Raw genomic sequence first — 17,215 nt, forward strand, 5'->3', positions numbered from 1 at the left:
CTTTTACAAGGGCTTCGGTTTTTGTGGCGCGATGGGTAACGATGCTTCGAGGGTGGCTGTTGTTGATGTGTGCAGAGGGTCCCTGGTTCGAGCCCAGGCAGGGGTGAGTCTATACTGTTACATTTGCATACATTAATGACAGTGTTACTTGTAATTATTAGCATTTAACAATTCAATTAGAAGATTGAACTTAAACCCTGTACGAATCATGGATCTTGGAGATCTCAGAAACTGCACTGTAGGTGTAGCTATGCCTACCTAACATTTCAATATGTTTTGCCGAAAACAGTTGTCATGGGAACAAAAATCCCAAATAATGTAGGTGTAACAGGGTTGGTTATGTTTCCACTTGCCTCTAAAGAAATGTGTATTTGATGTTCAAGCATTCTTATTGGTTAGTTCAATTCTGATGACAATAAGGGGTGTTGTGATTGGCCCCACTTGCAGATAGGGGGAGATCGCGAACGTCAGGTCTTCCCAGTATGAAAATGTGATGCAAGGGGTAGGTCACGTTCTGAATACTGTTTTCTATTTTCTATTTTACAATGTGTACAAGTTTGCTGTACGTTACTGATTTTATACATGTGTGGGTATATGGTACCTGTTAGGGATTGAGGGGCTTTCTGGGATGTGCTTTGGCATATGATTGCTGTAAATAATTGTGTTAGCTAGCATACACCGATGTCATGGTCACATAAGCCACGGCTAACACAGTTGTCTTCATGCTACAGATTTTGTCATCGACAGCCATCAACACTGTTAAGCCCTGCACAACTAACGTGCTGTTTCCCATTTAACAACAGGTATTTATACATGTTATATTTTGTATTGTATTTTTGTATTTTGTTCGCCCAGTATGAAAATGTGATGCAAGGGATTTTGTCATCGACAGCTATCAACACTGTTAAGCCCTGCACAACTAACGTGCTGTTTCCCATTTAACAACAACAGTCAACCACGAAGCGTCGTTACCCATCGCTCCACAAAAGCCGCGGCCCTTGCAGAGCAAGGGGCAACACTACTTAAGTCTCAGAGCAAGTGACGTAACTGATTGAAATGCTACTAGCCGCTACTAGCCGAAATGCTACTACCCGCTAACTAGCTAGCCATTTCACATCCGTTACATAGGCCTATGCCATTGCAAAATCAAATGCTTCTAACCGAACGTTAACCTCTTCTAACAGAAATAATCACCTTATAGGCCTACTGTCATTAACGTATAGCCTACTTGTTGGATGGATTGGATGTGCATTGGTGTCTAGCTGTAGGCTACCTGTCTAGTGATATTGGTGTCTAGCTGTAGGCTAGATGTCTAGTGATATTGGTGTCTAGGTGTCTAGTGATATTGGTGTCTAGCTGTAGGCTAGTTGTCTAGTGATATTGGTGTCTAGCTGTAGGCTAGTTGTCTAGTGATATTGGTGTCTAGCTGTAGGCTAGTTGTCTAGTGATATTGGTGTCTAGTGATATTGGTGTCTAGCTGTAGGCTAGTTGTCTAGTGATATTGGTGTCTAGCTGTAGGCTAGTTGTCTAGTGATATTGGTGTCTAGCTGTAGGCTAGTTGTCTAGTGATATTGGTGTCTAGTTGTCTAGTGATATTGCTGTCTAGCTGTAGTCTAGTGATATTGGTGTCTAGGTGTCTAGTGATATTGGTGTCTAGCTGTAGACTAGTTGTCTAGTGATATTGGTATCTAGCTGTAGGCTAGTTGTCTAGTGATATTGGTGTCTAGCTGTAGGCTAGTTGTCTAGTGATATTGGTGTCTAGGTGTCTAGTGATATTGGTGTCTAGCTGTAGGCTAGTTGTCTAGTGATATTGGTGTTTAGCTGTAGTCTAGTTGTCTAGTGATATTGCTGTTGAGCTGTAGGCTAGTTGTCTAGTGATATTGGTGTCTAGTTGTCTAGTGATATTGCTGTCTAGCTGTAGTCTAGTGATATTGGTGTCTAGGTGTCTAGTGATATCGGTGTCTAGCTGTAGGCTAGTTGTCTAGTGATATTGGTGTCTAGCTGTAGGCTAGTTGTCTAGTGATATCGGTGTCTAGCTGTAGGCTAGTTGTCTAGTAATATTGCTGTCTAGCTGTAGGCTAGTTGTCTATTGATATTGTTGTCTAGCTGTAAGCTAGTTGTCTCGTGATATTGTTGTCTAGCTGTAGACTAGTTGTCTAGTGATATTGTTGACCATCATCAGCTGATCCAGGAAATGAAAAAAATATTGATAGAAAATAAAGCTAAATAATTGGTCTAGTACTTCTGGCCACAGACGGTATGGAGAACAACAGTACCCCCTACGGTGCACCTGAAAAACAAAGCAATGAGCGCCGTAAACAGCTGACTGACAAAAGTAAACAATGATAAATCAATAGATAAATCTAATGCATTGGAACAAAGGTTATTTTCATCAAGGACGCATGGAAAACAACTGGCAAAAATGAGGAAGTACAAAGGAAAATCTATGCGTTAAGGAGTTTAGTTGAGGCCGAAATTCAGAACTACTGAGTGGACAGCACCCCCACATAGAACTAAACGGTTTAAACCATGACAGAGAGGTGGGGGTGTTCGTTTAATTTGGAAGCTTTTATTTTCTTATTTACCACTACATTTTAAACAAATAGGATAATGGTTAAATTAGCATTATTTAGAGACGCCCACCCCCAAATTAGACTTTTGTTCCATTTAGGGGAGATAACGTCTCATTCAGGGGAGCTGAAACCCCTCCCCCCTTGATTCCCCCGTAATTTGCACCTTGTTCGCATACACCGATTCATGGATCATCTATATCCAGGTTGCATCCGGTTTATATGAACCAACCTCACATGCGCGCTATGTAACGACTTTCCTCTTCTTCTGACGAGGAGCAAACTAAAATAAAGACCTACAAAAGGAACTAAGGTCAGAACGTGACACACTAGCACTCAGTATGCACAGGGAGCAGCGCAAGCAACGACGATGTCATCACGTCATCCAAAAACATGTCAAACATTGGATCAATATATATATATTATTATTTTTTTATCGGCCTCAGCGACACAATTATTTGAATAATTCAATGGACGTTTTGTGAATTGTACATTGTTTCAAATAACCCTTACACAGCCCGGAGGTGTGTTTGGGTTATTTTCCTGTTGAAAAACACATGATAGTCCCACTAAGCGCAAACCAGATGGGATGGCGTATCGCTGCAGAATGCTGTGGTAGACATGCTGGTTATGTGTGCCTTGAATTCTAAATAAATCCAGTGTCACCAGCAAAGCACCCCTACACCATCCCACCTCCTCCTCCATGCTTCACGGTGGGAACCACACATGCAGAGATCATCCGTTCACCTACTCTGTGTCTCACAAAGATACGGCGGTTGGAACCAAAAATCGCAAATTTGGACTCATCAGACCAAAGGACAGATTTCCACCAGTTTCTTGGCAGCAATTCTACCATGAAGGCCTGATTCACACAGTCTCCTCTGAACAGTTGATGTTGTAATGTGTCTGCTACTTGAACTCTGTGAAGCATTTATTTGGGCTGTAATTTTTCTGAGGCTGGTAACTCTAATGAACTTATCCTCTGCAGCAGAAGTAACGCTGGGTCTTCCTTTCCTATGACGGTCCTCATGAGAGCCAGTTTCATCATAGTGCTTGATTGTTTTTGCGAATGCACTTGAAGAAACTTTCAAAGATGGACTGTCGTTTCTCTTTGCTTATTTAAGCTGTTCTTGCCGTAATATGGACTTGGTCTTTTACCAAATTTGTATTTTTTAATTTTTTATTTTACCTTTATTTTACCAGGTAAGTTGACTGAGAACACATTCTCATTTGCAGCAACGACCTGGGGAATAGTTACAGGGGAGAGGAGGGGGATGAATGAGCCAATTGTAAACTGGGGATTATTAGGTGACCATGATGGTTTGAGGGCCAGATTGGGAATTTAGCCAGGACACCGGGGTTAACACCCCTACTCTTACGATAAGTGCCATGGGATCTTTAATGACCTCAGAGAGTCAGGACACCCGTTTAACGTCCCATCCGAAAGACGGCACCCTACACAGGGCAGTGTCCCCAATCACTGCCCTGGGGCATTGGGATATTTTTTAGACCAGAGGAAAGAGTGCCTCCTACTGGCCCTCCAACACCACTTCCAGCAGCATCTGGTCTCCCATCCAGGGACTGACCAGGACCAACCCTGCTTAGCTTCAGAAGCAAGCCAGCAGTGGTATGCAGGGTGGTATGCTGCTGGCATAGGGCTATCTTCTATATACCACCCCTACCATGTCACAACACAACTGATTGGCTCATAACGCATGAAGAAGGAAAGAAATTCTACAAATTAACAAGGCACACCTGTTAATTGAAATGCATTCCAGGTGACTACCTCATGAAACTGGTTGAGATAATACCAAGAGTGTGCAAAGCTGTCATCAAGGCAAAGGGTGGCTACTTTGAAGATTCTTAAATATAAAATATATTTGTTTATTTGTTTAAACACTTTTTTTTGCTACTACATGATTCCACGTGTGTTATTTCATAGTTTTGATGTCTTCACTATTATTCTACAATAACCTAAAACAAAAGGCCAAATATAAACCGCAGTTGCTTACCAAGACTACATTGAATGTTCCTGAGTGGCCTAGTTACAATTGTGAACTAAATTGTCTTGAAAATCTTTGTCAAGACTTGAAAACGGCTGTCTATCATTGATAAACAACCAACTTAAACAGATTTGGAAGAATACAAAAGGAGAATAATTTGCAGATATTGTACAATCAAAGTGTGCAAAGCTCTTAGAGACCTACCCAGAAAGACTCACAGCTGTAATTGTTGCCAAAGGTGATTCTAACAAGTATTGACTCAGGAGTGTAAATTAACTATGTAATTCATTTTCAATAAATTTGTCTTTGTCATTATGGGGGTATTGTGTGTAAATAGATGAGACAAATCTATTTTATTTATTTTTTAATTCAGGCTGTAACAACAGAATGGGGAATAAGTCAAGGGTTATGAATACTTTCTGAAGGCACTGTGCCATGAGCATCATGGATTAAATGTATTGAAAATGAAGGCACATACGTAAACTAAACCCTTTAAACATTATACTTATAAATATGTTTTTATTGATACAGATTTCTGGTACCAAATTCATCTGTAAAAGTGCACCTTGGAGATGTAGGCTTGTGATTATACAGAAATCATATTAAAAACTTATCGGAATCATACTAGACACCTAAAAAAAAAAGAAGCACAATATATTACTTATGTTGATAATGTACAACTTTAAACTTCTCTAGAGCCTGTAAAATACAACTTTTTTTTTTTTTTTTTTACTATTGTGACCGATGGGATTAAATGGGTTAAAGTGAATATCCTGCAATTCTACACATTTTTCCATGAGGCAGAGAGAAAACTTTGCAGTTTTAAATCGTAAATTGCAGTGCATTTATGTAAAAAAAATATGTAATAATAATACTTTGAGGGCAATAGTTGAGTCAAAAAATGTATAATTGGTGGAGTACTGTGGTTGTCAATATCCCTGTCAGCTTGCCAGGCCCATGATGCCTAGGATTAAGTACATTAACAATAGTACATTGTATTACACACCAATTTATTACAGGGATTGCTTGGCCAAAAGTAATTTAATCTGGTAGTAACATTCATTAAACAAAAAATGTAAAGCTATACAAATATTTTTTGGAGCTGGCCGCAGACACCCTGCACTACCTCCAGGGACCTGCAGTGGTCCGCGGACACCACTTTGAGAACCCCTGGCCTAGGCAGTGCTCTATTTAATGATTCATTCCAACTGTAAAATATAATTCTATCATGAATGTGCATTTCATAAAAAAATGATTAGGCCTACACATTATAATGAATACATTTTATTTGAAATAAAAGGTTGTACAAAAAAATCATGTGACATATACAGGAGGAACATCTACATGGACAAGGTCACTTTGTCAATAAACTTGGCCATCTTGATATCCCGTTTGGACAATCCTCCACAGTCATGCGTAGTTAGTGTTATCTGGACCTGAAAACAAGCGAGAGTGGAAAAAAACAAAGTATGAAGAATATATAAATATATGACATAAGAAAACAAAACAACTAAATGTTCCTCTAAACAAGATCATAGTTCCAACACATCCATATCACAGCCTACACATCCATATCACAGCCTACACATCCATATCACCCTACACAGTGGCGCAGCGGTCAAAGTCACTGCATTACAGTGCTAGAGGCGTCACTACAGACCCCGGTTCGATCCCGGGCTGTGACCGGGAGTCTTATAAGGCGGTGCACAATTGGCTCAGCATCGACCTGGTTAGGGTTTGGCCGGTGTAGGCCGTCATTGTAAATAAGAATTTGTTCTTAACTGACTTGCCTAGTTTAAATAAAAGGTTAAATAAATAACCTACACATCTATATCAGACTACGCATCCAAGTCATATCATGTGTTTTTTATTTTTCAGAGCACAGTGGAAAGTATTGTGAAGGCCCAAAAACCTGTAGACACTTTAATAAAGAGAGGATTAATGTTGAATTCTTCTCAGCGCAGTCGGTCCGCCACACAGTAACTCAGTGGCTAAAGCTTAATGCTGAGAGATTTTCAGGGGCACTCTTTTTGTCATATCAACTGTGACTTATTTCTACACGAAGGGGGGAAAAATACACTTATTAACAGAGATTTTCACCAAGAAAATGTCTGAATTACTGTTGAAAGCTACTGCTTTCCCCCTGCTCATCAGTTTGACTTGTGTGCGACGGCCCCTGAAACATAAGAAAGCCCTCCCTTTGTAGCCTAACAATTGTTTCTCGTGGTAAATTCAACTCTAGCAAATGCCATTTTGTGAAGGATATCAAACCATAGCTAATATAAAATACGTATTCAGAAGTACAACTCTTAAAAATAAGGAAACAGCAGAGGGTTACTACCTTGTTATAAACATTGAACCACTCTGGATGGTGGTTCATCTTCTCTGCTTGCAAAGCCACTCGGGACATGAAGCCAAAGGCCTAGGTGAGGGAACCAGGAGAAAACAGAGTCAGTAAACTGCTGGCCTCATGCTTTCTGAAATGCAGGAAGAACTCACACCACCAACACGCGTACACACACACATTGTCTCTCTCTCTCTCTCTCCTCTCTCTTTCTCTCTCCTCTCTGTTTCTCTCTCTCTCTCTCTACATCTTTCTTCATATTTCTGGTGGCATGTGTGCACTCCAATCAGAGTCAGGCATAAAAGGGAGTGATTATGGTTTTTATAATCTACAAAGAAGGGTGCAATGCCTCGCTCCGCACCGTGTTCCCACTGTGAATAAATCAGGCAGAGCCATTTTAGAGCAATTTCCCACTGCAATCTCAATTAAGCCCCTAAATACTTCCTCCTCAGTTAATTGCATAAACTGAAACGCCATTGTTTACAGGCCATCTCTGCAGCCAAATCTGTAGCTCCACCCCACCTCCTGACATGACAGGTGTGTCTCAAATGACACCCTATTTCTTATGGGCCCTGGTCTAAAGTAGTGCACTATATAGGGAATAGGGCTCTGGTCAAAAGTAGTGCACTGTATAGGGAATGGGGCTCTGGTCAAAAGTAGTGCACTATATAGGGAATGGGGGCCTTGGTTAAAAGTAGTGCACTATATAGGGAATGGGGCTCTGGTCAAAAGTAGTGCACTATATAGGGAATAGGGCTCTGGTCAAAAGTAGTGCACTATATAGGGAATGGGGCTCTGGTCAAAAGTAGTGCACTGTATAGGGAATAAGGTGCCATTTGGGAGGTATACGACTAAGCAGAATCAGAGAGAGAGGAAGTCACGTTTAGTCTTTAGTGTGTTGTAACCAATTTGGAGACCTCCTTTTTCTCCCCGGCATGATGTAACACGATCGGCAAACTTGATCAAATTGGTTATCAAGGAAACCATCTCCTGATCAATTTAAGTAATTGGCATATTCCTGCAACTTGACCCCTTGGCACCAATTTAGGTTTGCAGTCAGTCTGCTTTTTGTCAACTCTCATTGGCAATAATGGAGATTATTAAATAGGCCCGCTGCCAGGTCAGGTGTTGTCTAAACATTTCCCTCCCTGTGCTAACCAGAACTAATCTGCACCCTGTGACTGACTGACTAGTCTCCAAAACCCAACCCTAGGCAACAGTGACTAGGAAACAGTGACTAGGGTCTGGTTTCAATGACGGACTCTTTTGGCATAGAGAAACTACGTCACGATCTACTTCACCGCCTTATCCGCTTGAATTAAATACTAAAGAGTAGCTATCGAGATGGAGTTTATATTATCTACAGAGTGCATTTCACAGGTGGCTAGTTTGCATCAACTACCTTCACTGCAAAGTTTTTGTCCTGCAAACGTTGGTTTCTAATCGCAACGCTTTGGCATGTCTGCCTCATGATTTGTTGGGAGACTCTCTAGAAGTGTTTTCTCCCTCAGACGTAGACAGTGACGTACTGTAGTTCCTTTATGCCAAACGAGTCCATCATTGAAACCAGATCATAGTCACTGTGTTGCCTAGTCACTGTTGCCTAGGGTCGGGTTTTCCCGACTAGTGACTGACAAGTATACAGTAGGTACAGTCAACCGTGTTCATGTTAATTATTTCTAAACTAAGTCTAGTGTTCCTTTCAATGACATTCACACAGTGGACTATTTACACGGAACAAAAATATAAAACGCAACATGTAAATTGTTGGTCCCATGTTTAATGAGCTGAAATAAAAAAAAATCCAGACATTTTACATATGCAGAAAAAAAGCTTATTTATCTAAAAATTGTGCACAAATTTGTTTACATCCCTGTTAGTGAGCATTCGTTCCTTGCCAAGATAATCCATCCACCTGACAGGTGTAGCATATCAAGAAGCATGATCATTAACAAGGGTCCACCTTGTGCTGGGGACAATAAAAAGGCCACTCTAAAATATACAGTTTTGTCATACAACAATGCCACAGATGTCTCAAGTTTTGAGGGAGTGTGCAATTGGCATGCTGACTGCAGGAATGTCCACCAGAGCTGTTGCCAGAGATTTGAATGTTCATTTCTCTAGCATAAGCTGCCGCCAACGTTGTTTTAGAGAATTTGGCATTACGTCCAACCGGCCTCACAACCGCAGACCACGTGTAACCACTGCGGCCCAGGACCTCCACATCTGGCTTCTTCACCTGCGGGATCGTCTGGGGGGTGCGGGGGGGGGGGGGGGGGGGGGGGGGTGCTGAGGAGTATTTCTGTCTGTAATAAAGCCCTTTTGTGGCGAAAAACTCATTCGGATTGGCTATGTCCTCAAAGGCCCACCCATGGCTGCACCCCTGCCCATTCAAGCGAAATTCATAGATTAGGTCCTACTGAATTGTTCAATTGACTGATTTCCTTATATGTACTGTAACTCAGTAAAAATCTTTGAAATTATTGCATATTGTTGCGTTTATATTTTAAATATATTTTATATATAAAAATGCGCAACTTTTGTAGGCTATAGAATTTGGCCTATATGTGTACAGGTATGTTGTAAGTTCTGTGGCAAGGAGGGAGGTCTCTTAGGGCAGTAAAAGCAGTGTACGTCCCAAAGAGCACTCTTTTCCTTGTATAGTGCACTACTATTGACCAGAGCGATAGGGTTCCCGTACTACATAGGGAACATAGAGACACAGCCCAGTGTGGTTTAACCAAGGTCACCCAGAGGTCATCCCAACACCCCTCAGACAAGAGAAGGCACAACCCTCAGCTCCGACTGACACCAAAAGGTCAAAGGTCAAGGACTCTCCCGCTCTGGACTGTGTGTTTACCTATCATTGGGACACACAACGCACCGGCCCGTTGGCCACACTACTACAGCCCACATACGAGCTGTCAGTGTCTGCTAATTTGACGTGACACAGCACAGACCCCCATCTCAAATAATCAGAAACACCCAACAGACGGGCCAGTGGGCCCTGGTTCCCCACGCACCGCTTTTTGACTGGCATTTTTGGGCTATTACCGCCGTGATTGTCATAAAACACTGGATGAGACCATTTGACGTCGGAGAGCTTTTCCCTCGTTGCGGCCGGGGCTGAAACACAGCTCTAGCTTCAAACACATGTGCCTGACATTTACAGATCGTTTTCCACCGCCTCGCGGTCCAAGGCTTAGGGACGCCTGGACTCTCTGCCAGGAGTAAGTGCATGCAGATTGTGCCACTCACCCCCCTCCCCACCCGCTCCTCTACTCTCTCTCTCTCTGGTGATTACATTACCATCCAAGACCCATCAACACTAAAGCTAGCTTCAAAATGTTCATAACTCCACACACACATAGACAGACAGACAGAGAGAGACACACACAGACAGACAGACAGACAGACAGACAGACCACAGAGAGAGACAGAGAGAGAGCGGTCACAAACGCAATGATGGTGCTGATGACCACACCACCTTACATTTCCCCTCCTCTAGGTCGGAAGATACATTCCGTTGCCTCATAATTGGCTTCACATTGGCTCTCTCTACGGTGGAGTAGTGCATCGACGCTGTGTTGTAGTCAAGACTTTCAAAGGACACATGATCCATAGTAATCCCATGGGATTAACGTTCATAACATCAAACTTGGAATATTTCATGAAAATAAACTTAATTCTATCGCACTGACAAAAGGCGCAGCATATCCATGACCCTATGAAGAAGAAAAAAAAAATTGGTAAAGCAAATAACATCATATGGAAACAAATGTTGATAAAACCGTCAACTCCTATTTATGTAAGGTGTCGTGTAATTGTCTTCTACTACAGGGTTACCAGACGCTCCATGACTAACAAATCCTTGGCTCCTCAATAGACAGCAAACGTCATGGCCATCTTGTCTTACCAAGACTGATAGGCCGATTATCTAACCACCTCCGCTTGGGCGCCACACCTCGCAGGTCCCCTCCAGCCATTTCACAACACAAGCAGCTCATATCAGATCAATGGAAGAATGCCTGCAGTTCCCAGGGAAAGTGCCATTTCATTTGAGACGACACACGGGGGGGGGGGGGGGGGGGGGGGGGGGGACTGTACTCCACTGAGCAGATTAAGCAGATTTAGCTGTACGAAAACTTACTCAATACAAACAGAGCCCTTAATGAGAGGGAGAGGCTTGAGAGAGATTTGGCGGAGAGGGAGGCACCTCTCAGAATATAAAACGGGGGATCAGCTTCGCACAGAGTGGATCTGGGGGATATCTCAGGCTCGTACAGAGTGGCACTGGGGGATGTATCAGCCTCGGACAGAGTGGACCTGGGGGATGTTGAGGGAGCTGTGCAGATAGTCAGACGGATAATATCCTCTGGAGCTGAAATGCAAAATGTCTTCCACTCACAGCTCATGTCTGTGACCCAGGACAACCATAGAGACAAACAAACTATTTTTAAGGTATTGTCTGATTTTATTGAACAGATAGAGGCTGGCTGTGGGGCAATACCGCGAGGTTGTGTCAATGGGCAGTAGGCCGGATTTGAACCTAAGCCAAACACTGTAGACGTGTGTGCCGCAGTCGGAGGCTGTGGCATTACCCCGCTAGACCAGCCAGGCCAAAGATAGATAGCTGTATCTCTATAGAGACAACCCTACGGGACAACCAGGTGGCCAGGCCTCCCTGATATTACATAGAAGTGCCAAGACATGCCCATGATTTAAACCTTTACCAATGGCACCGCCTTGTTGACAAACACACACACAAACACACAAAAAAGTTTGTGAACTTTGAACTTTGTCTTATTGGCTGAAAATAAAGAGAGAAGATTTCTCATTCCTCAGCGGTTTGGCAGCAGCTCCTTCTGAAGAGAGAGAATCATCACCAGCCACCTTGTAAGTTTGAAAATAACATCCATTTGGCTTTGATGCGTGGTTACAGCTTTTATAGAGAGATTCTGGGGTCAAGTCCCATATAGCACCTGATTCCCCCCAGAGCTCTGGGGAAAAGTAGTGCACTAAATGGGGAATAGGGTGCTATAGTAGTGCACTATATAGGGAATAGGGTGCTATAGTAGTGCACTATATAGGGAATAGGGTGCTATAGTAGTGCACTACATAGGGAATAGGGTGCTATAGTAGTGCACTAAATGGGGAATAGGGTGCTATAGTAGTGCACTAAATAGGGAATAGTGTGCCATTTTGGGATGTAGGCTTGGACTTTTATCAAGGTTCGGAGATAAAAGCTTAGACTTTTCTCCTTGGTGGATGAAAGAATGTTAAGAGGTTGATGGAATGTGTCATTGATTTAACTCCAGGTCACAGGTCATGGAACAAAACGATATAGCTACTGCCTATGTTGCCTCTTAAATTCAGACATTAAAATACTGGCATGTATATCCATCTGCTTCCCACTCCTCAATGAAAAACAGATGACTGTTATATTATTATTATTTTTAAAAATCAAATCAAGGAGTTTAGATTTCTAAATATTAATGACTACAGCTATAAAAAAAACAAATGCACATACTGTATAAATAATTATCTGAGCATAGAAATATAACAAGAGACATTTCCACATGAGACCATTTGGATGCCCATCAACAAGCACTGCTCCAGAAAAGGGATTTTCAACGTTCAAACTGATTAGATTTTTCTCCGGCTTGACAAGGAATATAACTCACATTTACTTCTCTGACTATTACGAATAAGAATGTGCTGTACCCCACTGTCTGCAGATAAATTACTACTGGTTTGGTTACAGCATTATTTATGACAAGACTTCCACTTTCTGCTGTAATCAAAGTAATAAACATGAAAACTAAAAGCCTACTGTCTTGTTTATTCCTGATTGGCGACTGTGAGTGGCATACAGCCTTCACTGTCCATCCTCTCTGTTTTACACATGAATTGATGGGTAAAATACTAGCTCCCCCCAGAGGACAAGTGTGAAAGGGATCCCTTTATGGAAAGGGATGTGTGACTCATTAAAAACTCATGGGGATCTGATTTCCTTCAAGCCCATCACTTGGAGATAAGTGGCAAATGGAAATCAGCCAGCATGTCACTCTTCATCTCCATCGCCCTCTGGTAAAAAAAAAAAGGCCCTAAAGAACAGCCATGAAAAACAAACAACACAAATTGTGAAAATATATAAGAGAAAGAGGGAGAACAAGGGAGGAAAAATGGACGAGATGTCAAATTGGAACAACTGAAGCTCGTCCCCATTCACCATGAGGCACAAACAAGGAACAGGGAGGGAGGGAAAGTTCCAAAGCGGGATTGTAAGGAGGAATGGTGGGATTGTTAGTGGTTTCTGAAGCAGATGAAACATTTTAACCAATTTGATTGTTTGTGAAAGAAATAATTCTGATCAAAATCTCAATTGCTGCCAAATGCCCCTCTGGTCTGCCTCATGTTAATGTGTTGTGACATGTGGAGGTAAGAGGAGAGGCTTTAGAGCCAGAGAGGAAGACGGGGGAGGTCAGAGCCCAGCCTGCGACTTCAAACGCAGCAAAGTGTAAAAACAGAATATGTTAGGGGCTAAAACAGCTAACCACTGGATCAACGTCCGCTAAGTGGCCTTGAGATGCTGCACTTTACATCTGGGAGAAAAAAAAAAGAGAGACAAATTTACAAAAACGGTAAAAACATGGACCTTGTGAAAACACAACTTCACATTTCCATTTTCTTGTCTTGTCCTTGTTTGAAGGGGTGCAGATGGATCTTTAGGTCGTTCTGCTGACTGAGATACATGCATCTGCACTGCTCAAAATACTTTTAAATTCACTCCTTACTCATTGAGAAAATGCTGACTCACAAGCAAAGGTATAAAAAAATAATAATAAAGAACAGAGGCTACTTATCTAGTATGAGGTTGGAGTATTATTGGAGTATTATTACACAAAAGTACCTCACACACCTGTAGGCCATCATTGTAAATAAGAATTTGTTCTTAACCGACTTGCCTAGTTAAATAAAAGGTTACATTTAAAAAATATATATATAATAATTCTCTAAGGGATTACACACTCCAGACAGGACTGATTGAAATGGGGGGGGTCCAAAAACCTGTCCCTTCCTCACTGCACCTGCAACCAATCAGCTACAAAATACACACAAATTTATCTGTTTCCGATAGTAACTATTCCAGCTGTCTTTCTCCTGATCCTCATGTAACAAGTCTGAAGTCCACCGCCCCCAAAAGAGCAGTATAAGAGGACTAGGAAGTCACTACCTTTAGTGGAGGGAGACACACACACCACACACACACACACACACACAAACACAAACACACCCTGTACCAAACTAAGCGTGATATCGCACTCCAATCGTCTCTACAGAGCTCCTCTACTACAAATGCCATGGAAGGTGTAACCATGACTTTTATTAACTTCTACTGGCAGGGGGAATAGACTCCAGGTGTAGCAGCGGGTGTCACCTGCAATAGCACCGTGAGATAGTGCTATTCCATTGGCTGTAAGGGTAGCTGCCAGTTTACCCTTCCCTACGGAAACGCAGGGATATTATATATATATATATATATATAATATATATATATACATACACATTGTGACAATAATATTGGATCATGGAAATAATAACAGAACAAAAAAAGGTTTACATCCTGCTCCATGCAATGGGACATTCGCTGCAATGGATAGGGGGAGAAGATGTAAGCTGGCATACTAGTAATAATATTAACCCTGTTCCGTCAGGCAGTGGGGTTTCAAACATACTGACCTAAAACTGGGCTTGGGGGTCAGAATTAGGTTGATGGTGTTAACTTTATTGTTAAGAGGATGAGGATATGGGGGGGGGGGGGGGAGTTTAGAGGTCAAGGGTCAGACACACACACACACACCTGATTAAAGGTTTTGAAGTGGAGCTCTTTGTAGATGGCATCCCGCTCCTCTACCTCTACCCAGCCAGTAGCCTTCAGCTCCATTAGCAGCTGTTCTCTGTCAGCTGGGGGCAACCAGTTGGGGTCTCCAGACTGAAGGGACAACAGAGAGAAAACACAATGGCTGTAATATAGAATAATGTGTAAAACGACATCCCTTTAAGTGACCTCTCAGGGGTATTCAGTGAAGTTAAAATGTTCACAATATTGCATATAGAAATGTAACACAATACATTAGATATGGCCAGTGGGGGTCTCCAGTAGGCTGTCAATGTAAATAAGAATTTGTTCTTAACTAAATAAAGGTTAAATTTAAATTACATTTAAAAAATGTATATGAGCGTTCTGTTACGAAGTACACCCCTGAACCCTGGTCTGACCGATTTCATTAGATGAAAATCAGTGGTGTAAAGTACTTAAGTAAAAATACTTTAAAGTACTACTTAAGTAGTTTTTTGGGGTATCTGTACTTTACAATTTATATTTTTGACTTACTTTTTTACTTTACTACAATCCATAAGAAAAAGTGGTACTTTTACTCCATACATTTTCCTTGACACCCAAAAGTACCCGTTACATTTTGAATGCTTTGCAGGACAGGAAAATAGTCAAATTCACACACTTATCAACTGAACATCCCTGGTCATCCCTACTGCCTCTGATCTTGAGGACTCACTAAACACACATGCTTTGTTTGTAAATTATGTCTGAATGTTGGAGTGTACCCATGGCTTTCTGTAAAAATTTAAAATAAACAAGAAAATTATGCCATCTGGTTTGCTTAATGTAAGGAATTTGAAATGTTTTACTTTTGATACTGAAGTATATTTTAAACCAAATACTTTTATACTTTTACTCAAGTAGAATTTTACTGTGTGACTTTTACTTGAGTCATTTTCTATTAAGGTATCTTTACTTTTACTCAAGTATGATAGTAAGGTACTTTTTCCACCACTGGTGAAAATGATCAGATAATGGTTGGTTTAATACGTCTGCCATCGACCAGCTGAGAGGAATATGATATGGTTATAACCGTTTTTTCCTGTACATCCCCTAATCTTTGAGTAGTTTGTACCAGCCAGTGTATATTCAATGACATTATGGGAAATATAGCTACTACTATTTAGCAGTGCAACAGGTTGCATGAGAAAGACCCATTAATGTAACTCAGCAATGTACCGCTCAGCAATGTACCGCTCAGCAATGTCACTACACCACCTGCTGGAGAAAATAAAGTATGACGTGCCTTAAGCCACTCCCCCTTATTCATGGCCTACAGTATTTTGCAACAAAGGTGAAAGTGTTACATTGTGGAAGCATAGTGATAGTCTAGCTCTTCCACGATAAAGATATTTTGTTGACAATCTTTTGAAACGGTTGCACAATGACACATAAAACGCTATCACGGTTCGCATTGAAATAGTATTGGAACAGATGCAGCTGTCACGTTGCAAGTCTAACGATGCTATTTGCTGCAATGTACTCAACGACTACTAAATTAGTATTAAAGTATTAAAGTATTATCGACTTAGCCAGCAGTACTTACCATTTTGGATATGTATCTGGGCAGTAGTACGTTGCCCAGTCTCTGGTATGCACACGGCCATACACTGCTAGACCCGAGAGTAAACATTAACCTATGCATAACATTTGGTCAACAGATATATCCTCGTGCCCTGTCCCCGCTCACAAGTAGTCAATCTAGCATTTTTTTTAAATGTTCCACTAGATGGCACAGCCACAAAGGAAAAAGTGGCTATATCGTCAATAATTATAAAACTAAAATGTAGCTTTTTGTTCTTAATTTAAGGTTTTGGTTAGGCATACGGGATAGCAGTGTGGTTGAAATTAGGGTAAGGTTTAAAATCACATCAAGAAGATTTTTATTTTATTTTTTAATAGGCGGGGTTTAGGACTTTGTGGCTGTGGTAACTAGTGGCGACCATTTAAAATGGTGGCTGCTTGTGAAGTTGCCTGATTTAAATATAAAATAAACTCTAATGGTCAAGTCCTCTTCAAATTCCAGGTTATTTCAAGTCATAATGTAGGCAGGATTCCTCTGCACATCTTGATATGTATTGTAAGGGGTCGCTTACACTGTGCCCCTACCTTCACATGTATAACCTGGTTAAAGCTAGCCCAAGAAGTACTCTTAAGGAGCCTACCTAACCTTATATGTTATTTTCAGAGGTAGACTGGGTTGTTGCAGCCAAATAGTCAGAATACTCAAATAGCAAAATACTCAGAATCGATTCACAATTGGAATATGGTTCTAGAAACATGAAAATCATTTCACAAATGCTAAATATACAGCTACTGTGTACACTGTTTTAACCGGCTTTATCATAGTTGCAGCCAACATTTTTTCAGTGACAACACGTTTCTGGCGGCCTTC

At 41.4% G+C, this 17,215-nt stretch overlaps 1 protein-coding gene across 1 annotated transcript; it reads right to left on the reverse strand.

The window, feature by feature from the left end:
- Positions 1-5,841: 5,841 nt before the first annotated feature.
- Positions 5,842-16,691, reverse strand: LOC129868011 (pterin-4-alpha-carbinolamine dehydratase 2-like). Its single transcript, XM_055941577.1, has 4 exons — positions 16,367-16,691; positions 14,782-14,913; positions 6,915-6,995; positions 5,842-6,009 (listed from the first exon to the last, which is right to left on the reverse strand). Exons 1-4 carry the CDS (start codon positions 16,463-16,465, stop codon positions 5,914-5,916), a joined length of 408 nt encoding a protein of 135 aa, XP_055797552.1. The 5' UTR covers positions 16,466-16,691; the 3' UTR covers positions 5,842-5,913.
- Positions 16,692-17,215: the final 524 nt, after the last annotated feature.

This window comes from Salvelinus fontinalis, chromosome 13 (assembly GCF_029448725.1).
Source record: "Salvelinus fontinalis isolate EN_2023a chromosome 13, ASM2944872v1, whole genome shotgun sequence".
NCBI classification, from domain to species: Eukaryota; Metazoa; Chordata; class Actinopteri; order Salmoniformes; family Salmonidae; genus Salvelinus; species Salvelinus fontinalis.